Source organism: Oncorhynchus mykiss, chromosome 29 (assembly GCF_057628025.1).
Source record: "Oncorhynchus mykiss isolate SJ-2025 chromosome 29, ASM5762802v1, whole genome shotgun sequence".
Lineage (NCBI taxonomy): Eukaryota > Metazoa > Chordata > Actinopteri > Salmoniformes > Salmonidae > Oncorhynchus > Oncorhynchus mykiss.
The window spans coordinates 3,122,501-3,137,500 of NC_143050.1; the positions used below are offsets into that span (position 1 = coordinate 3,122,501).

The 15,000-nt window shown below is 47.8% G+C and overlaps 1 protein-coding gene across 2 annotated transcripts in view; it reads right to left on the bottom strand.

Annotated features, from left to right (window-relative positions):
- The window catches only part of LOC110510287 (1,4-alpha-glucan branching enzyme 1a), a 157,014-nt gene that overhangs the window by 34,079 nt on the left and 107,935 nt on the right, over window positions 1-15,000 (bottom strand). Inside the window, exons 11-12 of one of the 2 annotated variants that reach the window (XM_036968271.2) lie at window positions 13,206-13,316; window positions 10,424-10,595 (exon numbers count right to left, since the gene is read on the bottom strand). In XM_036968271.2, the coding sequence (XP_036824166.1) occupies window positions 10,424-10,595; window positions 13,206-13,316 (283 nt within the window). The remainder of the gene's footprint in view (window positions 1-10,423; window positions 10,596-13,205; window positions 13,317-15,000) is intronic. The other variant, XR_016493168.1, reaches the window with a different exon arrangement.

Here is a 15,000-nt window from a genome sequence, read left to right on the forward strand (position 1 = left end):
ACTGTTTTTAATTGGGCATTAGAAAATCGACTACTTATTAATAGCTACGAAAAAGCATCCAACTGGCAGCTTTAGTTAGTGTCGCCTGTCACCAGAACGGCAGGAGCTGCTGACTTATAAAGCAGAATATCACAGTGAATGAGGTGATTGACAAAACATCTCTGGAGGTTGTTGTAGAGAAAATGTCATAATGTAGACCTGGTGTCTGTCCTCCTTCATAATGTAGACCTGGTGTCTGTCCTCCTTCATAATGTAGACCCGGTGTCTGTCCTCCTTCATAATGTAGACCTGGTGTCTGTCCTCCTTCATAATGTAGACCTGGTGTCTGTCCTCCTTCATAATGTAGACCTGGTGTCTGTCCTCCTTCATAATGTAGACCTGGTGTCTGTCCTCCTTCATAATGTAGACCTGGTGTCTGTCCTCCTTCATAATGTAGACCCGGTGTCTGTTCCTCCTTCATAATGTAGACCTGGTGTCTGTCCTCCTTCATAATGTAGACCTGGTGTCTGTCCCCTTCATAATGTAGACCTGGTGTCTGTCCTCCTTCATAATGTAGACCTGGTGTCTGTCCTCCTTCATAATGTAGACCTGGTGTCTGTCCTCCTTCATAATGTAGACCTGGTGTCTGTCCTCCTTCATAATGTAGACCCGGTGTCTGTCCTCCTTCATAATGTAGACCTGGTGTCTGTTCCTCCTTCATAATGTAGACCTGGTGTCTGTCCTCCTTCATAATGTAGACCTGGTGTCGGTCCCCTTCATAATGTAGACCTGGTGTCTGTCCCCTTCATAATGTAGACCTGGTGTCTGTCCCCTTCATAATGTAGACCCGGTGTCTGTCCTCCTTCATAATGTAGACCTGGTGTCTGTCCCCTTCATAATGTAGACCTGGTGTCTGTCCCCTTCATAATGTAGACCTGGTGTCTGTCCTCCTTCATAATGTAGACCCGGTGTCTGTCCCCTTCATAATGTAGACCTGGTGTCTGTCCTCCTTCATAATGTAGACACGGTGTCTGTCCTCCTTCATAATGTAGACCTGGTGTCTGTCCTCCTTCATAATGTAGACCTGGTGTCTGTCCTCCTTCATAATGTAGACCTGGTGTCTGTCCTCCTTCATAATGTAGACCTGGTGTCTGTCCTCCTTCATAATGTAGACCTGGTGTCTGTCCTCCTTCATAATGTAGACCCGGTGTCTGTTCCTCCTTCATAATGTAGACCTGGTGTCTGTCCTCCTTCATAATGTAGACCTGGTGTCTGTCCCCTTCATAATGTAGACCTGGTGTCTGTCCTCCTTCATAATGTAGACCTGGTGTCTGTCCTCCTTCATAATGTAGACCTGGTGTCTGTCCTCCTTCATAATGTAGACCTGGTGTCTGTCCTCCTTCATAATGTAGACCCGGTGTCTGTCCTCCTTCATAATGTAGACCTGGTGTCTGTTCCTCCTTCATAATGTAGACCTGGTGTCTGTCCTCCTTCATAATGTAGACCTGGTGTCGGTCCCCTTCATAATGTAGACCTGGTGTCTGTCCCCTTCATAATGTAGACCTGGTGTCTGTCCCCTTCATAATGTAGACCCGGTGTCTGTCCTCCTTCATAATGTAGACCTGGTGTCTGTCCCCTTCATAATGTAGACCTGGTGTCTGTCCCCTTCATAATGTAGACCTGGTGTCTGTCCTCCTTCATAATGTAGACCCGGTGTCTGTCCTCCTTCATAATGTAGACCCGGTGTCTGTCCCCTTCATAATGTAGACCTGGTGTCTGTCCCTTTCATAATGTAGACCTGGTGTCTGTCCCCTTCATAATGTAGACCTGGTGTCTGTCCCCTTCATAATGTAGACCTGGTGTCTGTCCCCTTCATAATGTAGACCTGGTGTCTGTCCCCTTCATAATGTAGACCTGGTGTCTGTCCCCTTCATAATGTAGACCTGGTGTCTGTCCCCCTTCATAATGTAGACCTGGTGTCTGTCCCCTTCATAATGTAGACCTGGTGTCTGTCCCCCTTCATAATGTAGACCTGGTGTCTGTCCTCCTTCATAATGTAGACCTGGTGTCTGTCCCCTTCATAATGTAGACCTGGTGTCTGTCCTCCTTCACAATGTAGACCCGGTGTCTGTCTCCTTCATAATGTAGACCCGGTGTCTGTCCTCCTTCATAATGTAGACCTGGTGTCTGTCCTCCTTCATAATGTAGACCTGGTGTCTGTTCCCTTCATAATGTAGACCTGGTGTCTGTCCTCCTTCATAATGTAGACCTGGTGTCTGTCCCCTTCATAATGTAGACCTGGTGTCTGTCCTCCTTCATAATGTAGACCCGGTGTCTGTCCCCTTCATAATGTAGACCCGGTGTCTGTCCCCTTCATAATGTAGACCTGGTGTCTGTCCTCCTTCATAATGTAGACCTGGTGTCTGTCCCCTTCATAATGTATACCTGGTGTCTGTCCCCATCATAATGTAGACCTGGTGTCTGTCCCCTTCATAATGTAGACCTGGTGTCTGTCCCCTTCATAATGTAGACCTGGTGTCTGTCCCCTTCATAATGTAGACCTGGTGTCTGTCCCCCTTCATAATGTAGACCTGGTGTCTGTCCCCTTCATAATGTAGACCTGGTGTCTGTCCCCTTCATAATGTAGACCTGGTGTCTGTCCTCCTTCATAATGTAGACCCGGTGTCTGTCCCCTTCATAATGTAGACCTGGTGTCTGTCCTCCTTCATAATGTAGACCTGGTGTCTGTCCCCTTCATAATGTATACCTGGTGTCTGTCCCCTTCATAATGTAGACCTGGTGTCTGTCCCCCTTCATAATGTAGACCTGGTGTCTGTCCCCTTCATAATGTAGACCTGGTGTCTGTCCCCTTCATAATGTAGACCTGGTGTCTGTTCCTCCTTCATAATGTAGACCTGGTGTCTGTTCCTCCTTCATAATGTAGACCTGGTGTCTGTCCTCCTTCATAATGTAGACCTGGTGTCTGTCCCCTTCATAATGTAGACCTGGTGTCTGTCCCCTTCATAATGTAGACCTGGTGTTGGTCCCCTTCATAATGTAGACCTGGTGTCGGTCCCCTTCATAATGTAGACCTGGTGTCGGTCCCCTTCATAATGTAGACCTGGTGTCCGTCCCCTTCATAATGTAGACCCGGTGTCTGTCCCCTTCATAATGTAGACCTGGTGTCTGTCCTCCTTCATAATGTAGACCTGGTGTCTGTCCCCTTCATAATGTATACCTGGTGTCTGTCCCCTTCATAATGTAGACCTGGTGTCTGTCCCCCTTCATAATGTAGACCTGGTGTCTGTCCCCTTCATAATGTAGACCTGGTGTCTGTCCCCTTCATAATGTAGACCTGGTGTCTGTCCCCTTCATAATGTAGACCTGGTGTCTGTTCCTCCTTCATAATGTAGACCTGGTGTCTGTTCCTCCTTCATAATGTAGACCTGGTGTCTGTCCTCCTTCATAATGTAGACCTGGTGTCTGTCCCCTTCATAATGTAGACCTGGTGTCTGTCCCCTTCATAATGTAGACCTGGTGTTGGTCCCCTTCATAATGTAGACCTGGTGTCGGTCCCCTTCATAATGTAGACCTGGTGTCGGTCCCCTTCATAATGTAGACCTGGTGTCCGTCCCCTTCATAATGTAGACCTGGTGTCCGTCCCCTTCATAATGTAGACCTGGTGTCCGTCCCCTTCATAATGTAGACCTGGTGTCCGTCCCCTTCATAATGTAGACCTGGTGTCCGTCCCCCTTCGTGTGGCTCTTCAGGGCCAATTCCCACATGCTCACAATGTCAAAGTGGGAGACATTTTTTACACCTGACACTGTGTGGGTTGGTTGGGTTCAGAGACACAGTGGAAAACAAGGTGAACTACACTACCAGTCAAAGTTCAGACACACCTACTCATTCCAGGGTTCTAGAACACCTACTCATTCCAGGGTTCTAGAACACCTACTCATTCCAGGGTTTTAGAACACCTACTCATTCCAGGGTTTTAGAACACCTACTCATTCCAGGGTTCTAGAACACCTACTCATTCCAGGGTTCTAGAACACCTACTCATTCCAGGGTTTTAGAACACCTACTCATTCCAGGGTTTTAGAACACCTACTCATTCCAGGGTTCTAGAACACCTACTCATTCCAGGGTTCTAGAACACCTACTCATTTCAGGGTTTTAGAACACCTACTCATTCCAGGGTTTTAGAACACCTACTCATTCCAGGGTTCTAGAACACCTACTCATTCCAGGGTTCTAGAACACCTACTCATTCCAGGGTTCTAGAACACCTACTCATTCCAGGGTTCTAGAACACCTACTCATTCCAGGGTTCTAGAAACACCTACTCATTCCAGGGTTCTAGAACACCTACTCATTCCAGGGTTCTAGAACACCTACTCATTCCAGGGTTCTAGAACACCTACTCATTCCAGGGTTCTAGAACACCTACTCATTCCAGGGTTCTAGAACACCTACTCATTCCAGGGTTTTAGAACACCTACTCATTCCAGGGTTCTAGAACACCTACTCATTCCAGGGTTCTAGAACACCTACTCATTCCAGGGTTCTAGAACACCTACTCATTCCAGGGTTCTAGAACACCTACTCATTCCAGGGTTCTAGAACACCTACTCATTCCAGGGTTCTAGAACACCTACTCATTCCAGGGTTCTAGAACACCTACTCATTCCAGGGTTCTAGAACACCTACTCATTCCAGGGTTCTAGAACACCTACTCATTCCAGGGTTCTAGAACACCTACTCATTCCAGGGTTTTAGAACACCTACTCATTCCAGGGTTTTAGAACACCTACTCATTCCAGGGTTTTAGAACACCTACTCATTCCAGGGTTCTAGAACACCTACTCATTCCAGGGTTTTAGAACACCTAGTCATTCCAGGGTTTTAGAACACCTAGTCATTCCAGGGTTTTAGAACACCTAGTCATTCCAGGGTTTTAGAACACCTACTCATTCCAGGGTTTTAGAACACCTACTCATTCCAGGGTTTTAGAACACCTACTCATTCCAGGGTTTTAGAACACCTACTCATTCCAGGGTTTTAGAACACCTACTCATTCCAGGGTTTTGGAACACCTACTCATTCCAGGGTTCTAGAACACCTACTCATTCCAGGGTTTTAGAACACCTACTCATTCCAGGGTTCTAGAACACCTACTCATTCCAGGGTTTTTCTTTATTTATACTATTTTCTACATTGTACAATAATAGTGAAGACATCAAAACTATGAAATAACACATATAGAATCATTTAGTAACCAAAAAAGTGTTAAACAAATCACAATATATTTGAGATTCTCCAACTGACAGATATGCCTTGTTAAAAGTTAATTTGTGAAATGTCTTTCCTTCTTAATGCGTACAAAGCATCAAATGCTATGATGCATCTGTCTCTCATGAGGACCGCCACAGGAAAGGAAGACTCAGAGTTACCTCTGCTGCAGAGGATAAGTTCATTAGAGTTACCAGCCTCAGAAATTGCAGCCCAAATAAATGCTTCACAGACACATCTCAACATCAACTGTTCAGAGGAGACTGTGTGAATCAGGCCTTCATGGTCGAATTGCTGCAAGGAAACCAATACTGAAGGACACCAATAAGAAGAAGAGACTTGCTTGGGCCAAGAAACACGAGCAATGGACATTAGACTGGTGGAAATCTGTCCTTTGGTCTGGAGTCCAAATTTGAGATTTTTGGTTCCAACCGGCGTGTCCTTGTGAGAAGCAGAGTAGGTGAATGGATGATCTCCGCATGTGTGGTACCCACCGTGAAGCATGGAGGAGGAGGTGATGTGATTTATTTAGAATTGAAGGCACACTTAACCAGCATGGCTACCACAGCATTCTGCAGCGATACTCCATCACATCTGGTTTGCGCTTAGTGGGACTATCATTTGTTTTTCAACAGGACAATGACCCAACACACCTCTAGGCTGTGTAAGAGCTATTTGATCAAGAAGGAGAGTGATGGAGTACTGCATCAGATGACCTGGCCTCCACAATCACATGACCTCAACCCAATTGAGATGGTTTGGGATGAGTTGGACCGCAGAGTGAAGGAAAAGCAGCTGACAAGTGCTCAGCATATGTGGGAACTCCTTCAAGACTGTTGGAAAAGCATTCCAGGTGAAGCTGGTTGAGAGAATGCTAAGAGTGTGCAAAGCTGTCATTAAAGGCTACTTTGAAGAATCTAAAATATATTTTCACTTGTTTTAACACTTTTTTGGTTACTACATGATTCCATATGTGTTATGTCATAGTTTTGATGTCTTCACTATTATTCTACAATGTAGAAAATAGTAGAAATAAAGAAAAACCCTTGAATGAGGAGGTGTGTCCAAACTTGACTGGTACTGTATATATCATTAAACACAACATGTAAACTGTTGGTCCCATGTTTCATGAGCTGAAATAAATGATCCCAGAAATGTTCCATAAAGCAGAAAAGGCAGGATTGAATTGAGATTTTTGCCATCGATGTGATGTTTGGCGAAGACTAATCAGTCAGTTCTGTACATGCCTGGCTGAGAGGCAGTGTGGGTGGAATGAGCGAGCTCGCCTGGCAACCACAGCGAGGAGAGAAAAAAAAAACTCTGTAGTCCGCCTGGAAATTAATTTGCAAGATACATACATTTTTATAATATTTTTCATACTAGATCATTACGTGTTCTCTTCTCATTTTAATTCAAGTGCTTTTGAATGACCAACTTGAGAAAATATCAGACTTTCAATGTATTCCAGTATTCTAATTTCAGAGTGCCAAATTCAAGTACTTTTAAGCTCCTTGTGAGAACCCTGCTAAATAGACAGTTGTATGTTGTAGTCTGGAGGACAGACAGAGTTTAAATAGACAGCTGTATTGTATGTTGTAGTCTGGAGGACAGACAGAGTTTAAATAGACAGCTGTATGTTGTAGTCTGGAGGACAGACAGAGTTTAAATAGACAGTTGTATGTTGTAGTCTGGAGGACAGACAGAGTTTAAATAGACAGCTGTATGTTGTAGTCTGGAGGACAGACAGAGTTTAAATAGACAGCTGTATTGTATGTTGTAGTCTGGAGGACAGACAGAGTTTAAATAGACAGCTGTATTGTATGTTGTAGTCTGGAGGACAGACAGAGTTTAAATAGACAGTTGTATGTTGTAGTCTGGAGGACAGACAGAGTTTAAATAGACAGCTGTATTGTATGTTGTAGTCTGGAGGACAGACAGAGTTTAAATAGACAGTTGTATGTTGTAGTCTGGAGGACAGACAGAGTTTAAATAGACAGTTGTATGTTGTAGTCTGGAGGACAGACAGAGTTTAAATAGACAGCTGTATGTTGTAGTCTGGAGGACAGACAGAGTTTAAATAGACAGCTGTATGTTGTAGTCTGGAGGACTGACAGAGTTTAAATAGACAGTTGTATGTTGTAGTCTGGAGGACAGACAGAGTTTAAATAGACAGCTGTATTGTATGTTGTAGTCTGGAGGACTGACAGAGTTTAAATAGACAGCTGTATTGTATGTTGTAGTCTGGAGGACAGACAGAGTTTAAATAGACAGCTGTATTGTATGTTGTAGTCTGGAGGACAGACAGAGTTTAAATAGACAGTTGTATGTTGTAGTCTGGAGGACAGACAGAGTTTAAATAGACAGCTGTATTGTATGTTGTAGTCTGGAGGACAGACAGAGTTTAAATAGACAGCTGTATGTTGTAGTCTGGAGGACAGACAGAGTTTAAATAGACAGTTGTATGTTGTAGTCTGGAGGACAGACAGAGTTTAAATAGACAGCTGTATGTTGTAGTCTGGAGGACAGACAGAGTTTAAATAGACAGCTGTATTGTATGTTGTAGTCTGGAGGACAGACAGAGTTTAAATAGACAGTTGTATGTTGTAGTCTGGAGGACAGACAGAGTTTAAATAGACAGTTGTATGTTGTAGTCTGGAGGACAGACAGAGTTTAAATAGACAGCTGTATTGTATGTTGTAGTCTGGAGGACAGACAGAGTTTAAATAGACAGTTGTATGTTGTAGTCTGGAGGACAGACAGAGTTTAAATAGACAGTTGTATGTTGTAGTCTGGAGGACAGACAGAGTTTAAATAGACAGCTGTATGTTGTAGTCTGGAGGACAGACAGAGTTTAAATAGACAGCTGTATGTTGTAGTCTGGAGGACTGACAGAGTTTAAATAGACAGTTGTATGTTGTAGTCTGGAGGACAGACAGAGTTTAAATAGACAGCTGTATTGTATGTTGTAGTCTGGAGGACTGACAGAGTTTAAATAGACAGCTGTATTGTATGTTGTAGTCTGGAGGACAGACAGAGTTTAAATAGACAGCTGTATTGTATGTTGTAGTCTGGAGGACTGACAGAGTTTAAATAGACAGCTGTATGTTGTAGTCTGGAGGACAGACAGAGTTTAAATAGACAGCTGTATTGTATGTTGTAGTCTGGAGGACAGACAGAGTTTAAATAGACAGTTGTATGTTGTAGTCTGGAGGACAGACAGAGTTTAAATAGACAGCTGTATTGTATGTTGTAGTCTGGAGGACAGACAGAGTTTAAATAGACAGCTGTATGTTGTAGTCTGGAGGACAGACAGAGTTTAAATAGACAGTTGTATGTTGTAGTCTGGAGGACAGACAGAGTTTAAATAGACAGTTGTATGTTGTAGTCTGGAGGACAGACAGAGTTTAAATAGACAGCTGTATTGTATGTTGTAGTCTGGAGGACAGACAGAGTTTAAATAGACAGTTGTATGTTGTAGTCTGGAGGACAGACAGAGTTTAAATAGACAGCTGTATTGTATGTTGTAGTCTGGAGGACAGACAGAGTTTAAATAGACAGTTGTATGTTGTAGTCTGGAGGACAGACAGAGTTTAAATAGACAGTTGTATGTTGTAGTCTGGAGGACAGACAGAGTTTAAATAGACAGTTGTATGTTGTAGTCTGGAGGACAGAGAGAGAGAAAAGTTGTGGGGTGAAGTTAATATTAATATTGTCTGACCTTAGTGAACTCTCCTCTCCTCTCCCCTCCCCTCCCCTCCCCTCCCCTCCTCTCCTCTCCTCTCCCCACCCCTCCTCTCCTCTCCTCTCCTCTCCTCTCCTCTCCTCTCCTCTCCTCTCCTCTCCTCTCCTCTCCTCTCCCCTCCCCTCCCCTCCCCTCCCCTCCTCTCCTCTCCTCTCCTCTCCTCTCCTATGTAATTGTATATGATTTACCAACAAAACCGTTCTCCATTTCATAACTAACTCTTTCCCGGTCTCTGTTCTTTGCTCTCTCCTCCCCCATCTCTCCTGTGTGTGAGTGGGATGATATTGATCTTAGGGAGATGGTGGAAAACGACAGAGTAACGCATTGGGAAACGACAGAGTACCACATTGGGAAACGACAGAGTACCACATTGGAAAACACTACAGAGTACCACATTGGGAAACACTACAGAGTACCACATTGGGAAACACTACAGAGTACCACATTGGGAAACACTACAGAGTACCACATTGGGAAACACTACAGAGTACCACATTGGGAAACGACAGAGTACCACATTGGAAAACACTACAGAGTACCACATTGGGAAACACTACAGAGTACCACATTGGGAAACACTAAAGAGTACCACATTGGGAAACACTACAGAGTACCACATTGGGAAACACTACAGAGTACCACATTGGGAAACACTACAGAGTACCACATTGGGAAACACTACAGAGTACCACATTGGGAAACACTACAGAGTACCACATTGGGAAACACTACAGAGTACCACATTGGGAAACGACATACCACTTTTTCAGTTGATAGCACCAGCACATCATTTGGTCTCACCTGACCTGTCTCTCATAATGGGGCGGCAGGGTAGCCTAGTGGTTAGAGTGTTGGAATAGTAACTGGAAGGTTGCAAGTTCAAATCCCCGAGCTGACAAGGTACAAATCTGTCATTCTGCCCCTGAACAGGCAGTTAACCCACTGTTCCTAGGCCGTCATTGAAAATAAGAATTTGTTCTTAACTGACTTGCCTAGCTAAATAAAGGAAAAATAAAAATAAATAATGTGCCTTCCTTCCATACTAATAATGATTAGTCATCTTTTAAATTAGCATGCCCAAGGCTGGACATTCAGATAAATTCGCCAGTTCCAATTGAAAGCTACTGGCCCAAATGAAAAGAAGAAGAACACTGGCCTGGGAAAGCGGATATTGTGTGCATCATTTAAACGTGATCTGTCATTTGTGGGCTGACCAAGCAGCCTCTCCCTAGCTCACCCATGAAGTTGAGGTAGCCCTCTCCCTCTCCCCAACTCACCCATGAGGTAGCCCTCTCTCCAACTCACCCATGAAGTTGAGGTAGCCCTCTCCCCAACTCACCCATGAAGTTGAGGTAGCCCTCTCCCCAACTCACCCATGAAGTTGAGGTAGCCCTCTCCCCAACTCACCCATGAAGTTGAGGTAGCCCTCTCCCCCCAGAGCGTGTGTGAGGAGGCGGATCATCTTATGTAGCTGGATGCCTCGGTCGATGACGGGAGTCATGGGGATCAGGGAACTCATGTTGGTGTACATCTCTTTATCCATCAGCCAGAAGGCCAGGGACTTATCACCTACCAGAGCCTGGCAACATAGAGAGATACTTTACTATCCCCTACCAGAGCCTGGCAACATGGACAGAGAGAGAGTCCCCCTATCGCCGGGGTCTGGTGCCCCTATAGCCGGGGTCTAGCCCCCCTATCACCGGGGTCCCCCTAGCGCCGGAGTCTAGTCCCTCTTTCGCCGGGGTCTAGTCGCCCTCTAGCGCCGGGGTCTAGTCGCCCTCTAGCGCCGGGGTCTAGTCGCCCTCTAGCGCCGGGGTCTAGTCGCCCTCTAGCGCCGGGGTCTAGTCGCCCTCTAGCGCCGGGGTCTAGTCGCCCTCTAGCGCCGGGGTCTAGTCGCCCTCTAGCGCCGGGGTCTAGTCGCCCTCTTCGCCGGGGTCTAGTCGCCCTCTTCGCCGGGGTCTAGTCGCCCTCTTCGCCGGGGTCTAGTCGCCCTCTTCGCCGGGGTCTAGTCGCCCTCTTCGCCGGGGTCTAGTCGCCCTCTTTCGCCGGGGTCTAGTCGCCCTCTTTCGCCGGGGTCTAGTCGCCCTCTTTCGCCGGGGTCTAGTCGCCCTCTTCGCCGGGGTCTAGTCGCCCTCTTCGCCGGGGTCTAGTCGCCCTCTTCGCCGGGGTCTAGTCGCCCTCTTCGCCGGGGTCTAGTCCCTCTTTCGCCGGGGTCTAGTCGCCCTCTTCGCCGGGGTCTAGTCCCTCTTTCGCCGGGGTCTAGTCGCCCTCTTTCGCCGGGGTCTAGTCCCTCTTTCGCCGGGGTCTAGTCCCTCTTTCGCCGGGGTCTAGTCGCCCTCTTTCGCCGGGGTCTAGTCCCTCTTTCGCCGGGGTCTACTCGCCCTCTTCGCCGGGGTCTAGTCCCTCTTTCGCCGGGGTCTAGTCCCTCTAGCGCCTGGGTCTAGTCGCCCTCTTTCGCCGGGGTCTAGTCACCCTCTTTCGCCGGGGTCTAGTCCCCCTATCTCCGGGGTCTAGTCCCCCTATCTCCGGGGTCTAGTCCCCCTATCTCCGGGGTCTAGTCCCCCTTTCGCCGGGGTCTAGTCCCCCTTTCGCCGGGGTCTAGTCCCCCTAGCGTCTAGTCGCCCTCTAGCGCCGGGGTCTAGTCGCCCTCTAGCGCCGGGGTCTAGTCGCCCTCTAGCGCCGGGGTCTAGTCGCCCTCTTCGCCGGGGTCTAGTCGCCCTCTTCGCCGGGGTCTAGTCGCCCTCTTCGCCGGGGTCTAGTCGCCCTCTTCGCCGGGGTCTAGTCGCCCTCTTTCGCCGGGGTCTAGTCGCCCTCTTTCGCCGGGGTCTAGTCGCCCTCTTTCGCCGGGGTCTAGTCGCCCTCTTTCGCCGGGGTCTAGTCGCCCTCTTTCGCCGGGGTCTAGTCGCCCTCTTCGCCGGGGTCTAGTCGCCCTCTTCGCCGGGGTCTAGTCGCCCTCTTCGCCGGGGTCTAGTCGCCCTCTTCGCCGGGGTCTAGTCGCCCTCTTCGCCGGGGTCTAGTCGCCCTCTTCGCCGGGGTCTAGTCGCCCTCTTTCGCCGGGGTCTAGTCGCCCTCTTTCGCCGGGGTCTAGTCGCCCTCTTTCGCCGGGGTCTAGTCGCCCTCTTCGCCGGGGTCTAGTCGCCCTCTTTCGCCGGGGTCTAGTCGCCCTCTTTCGCCGGGGTCTAGTCGCCCTCTTTCGCCGGGGTCTAGTCGCCCTCTTCGCCGGGGTCTAGTCGCCCTCTTCGCCGGGGTCTAGTCGCCCTCTTCGCCGGGGTCTAGTCCCTCTTTCGCCGGGGTCTAGTCGCCCTCTTTCGCCGGGGTCTAGTCCCTCTTTCGCCGGGGTCTAGTCCCTCTTTCGCCGGGGTCTAGTCGCCCTCTTTCGCCGGGGTCTAGTCGCCCTCTTTCGCCGGGGTCTAGTCCCTCTTTCGCCGGGGTCTACTCGCCCTCTTCGCCGGGGTCTAGTCCCTCTTTTGCCGGGGTCTAGTCCCTCTAGCCCCGGGGTCTAGTCGCCCTCTTTCGCCGGGGTCTAGTCACCCTCTTTCGCCGGGGTCTAGTCACCCTCTTTCGCCGGGGTCTAGTCCCCCTATCTCCGGGGTCTAGTCCCCCTTTCGCCGGGGTCTAGTCCCTCTTTCGCCGGGGTCTAGTCACCCTCTTTCGCCGGGGTCTAGTCCCCCTATCTCCGGGGTCTAGTCCCCCTATCTCCGGGGTCTAGTCCCCCTATCTCCGGGATCTAGTCCTCCTATCTCCGGGGTCTAGTCCCCCTATCGCCGGGGTCTAGTCCCCCTTTCGCCGGGGTCTAGTCCCCCTAGCGCCAGGGTCTAGTCCCCCTATCGCCGGGGTCTAGTCCCTCTATCGCCGGGGTCTAGTCCCCCTAGCGCCGGGGTATAAATAATAGTAATAACATTTAATTTGTATAGCACTTGTCATTAAAATAAAATAACATTTTCTTTGGCGGGACCACCGGGTATTCATGCAGCTGAGTCCGTTTCTGCGGGACTCTTAACATGATGAAACTGTTGGAACGTTTATTTAAATGATGCCAACTGACGTGTCTCATGCAACGGAATGGATATTTTGTGAGTTGAATTGAAGAACATTTGTTTTTACTTCCTGCTTTGCTCCTGTGAGTACACTCTCAATAGTTATCACGGTGACCGTCAGCCCTATTGATTATATCACTAGCCAATAGTACCTGGTCGTGGCTCTCAGAATAGCCGATGCTTCCTTCGCCCTTCCTCCTATTGGTCAGCGTGTAGACGATATTCCCCATGTCCCATTCCTCATCCTTTAACTCCTTCAGTATCTACGGAGAGGGGGAGGAGAGAGAGAGAGGGAGGAGAGAGAGGGGGGAGGAGAGAGAGAGGGGAGGAGAGAGAGAGGGGGAGAGGGGGGAGGAGAGAGGGAGAGATGTAGACAGAGGGGGGAGGAGAGAGGGAGAGAGGTAGACACAGAGGGGAGGAGAGAGGGAGAGAGGTAGACACAGAGGGGAGGAGAGAGGGGGAGAGGGAGAGGGGGAGGAGAGAGAGAGAGATGGGGAGGAGAGAGAGAGAGAGAGGAGAGAGGGAGAGAGGGATGGAGGAGAGGGGGAGGGGGAGAGAGGGAGGGAGGGGAGAGCGTGAGAGACAGAGAGGGAGGGGAGAGAGTTTATATAATTTATACATTCGGGGAGACAGCCGAGTGGATTCTGGAGTAGAGCCTATACTCCTCTTCTTCTTCTTCATGTCTCAGCATTTTAAACGACATTATCTTCACATATATCTTAGACGCTTTACACTGACAGCCAATCATCAGCTAGGCCTGTTGCCCTCGGCGCAAATTGCAGCCTTTAACAATAGGCATAGGGCTACGCATCTGAAACAGCCCACAGCTATATTTTTAAAAAGAAGCTAATGATTCGCTGTGGATAAGTCTCCCTGGTGATTTTTAAAATATATTTCTGTACAGAAGCGGAGTAAATATATCATTTTTGGCAAATTGACTTCAAGTTCCTTTAAGCCTATTGGACGCACTGCCTATTCAAAAAAATAGGTCACAAAATAATTCCAGCGTCCGAACAGTGCACAACTTTCCTTCAATTAAGCATGGCTGAAACTCTCTCATCGGAGAAAGCATCCGAATGAGCGAAACAGCGCCCCTCTGTCTTACTACACGTAGCCCATGTATCTGATCCTGTGTGGACAGAAATAGTATGACATTCCGTACTATTTTTGACCAGTCAAAAGTTTGGACACACCGACTCATTCTTTAAAAAGGAAGTTAAGTCAGTTAAGAACAAGTTCTTATTTACAATGACGGGCCTACCCCCGGCCAAACCCGGACGACACTGGGCCGATTGTGCCCCGCCCTATGGGACTCCCAATCACGGCCGGATGTTATACAGCTTGGATTCGAACCAGGAACTGTAGAGACACCTCTGAGATGCTGCGCCACTCGGGAGCCCAAAATGGACTGTTGTCATTCAAGGGTAATTTATTTATGTGTACTATTTTCTACATTGTACAATAATAGTGAAGACATCAACAAAACTATGAAATAACACATATGGAATCATGTAGTAACCAAAAAAAAAAGTGTTAAACAAATCTAAATATATTTTATATTTGAGATTCTTCCAACCTTTGCCTTGATGACAGCTTTGCACACTCTTGGCATTCTCTCAACCAGCTTCATGAGGTAGTCACCTGGAATGCATTTCAATTAACAGGTGTGCCTTGTTAAAAGTTAATTTGTTTAATTTATTTCCTTCTTAATGCGTTTGAGCCAATCAGTTGTATTGTGACAAGGTAGGGGTGGTATACAGAAGATAGCCCTAATTGGTAAAAGACCAAGTCCACATTATGGCAAGAACAGCTGAAATAAGCAAAGAGAAACGACAGTCCATCATCACTTTAAGACATGAAGGTCAGTCAATAAGGAACATTTCAATAACTTTTAAAGTTTCTTCAAGTGTAGTCACAAAAACCATCAAGCGCTATGAAGCTGGCTCT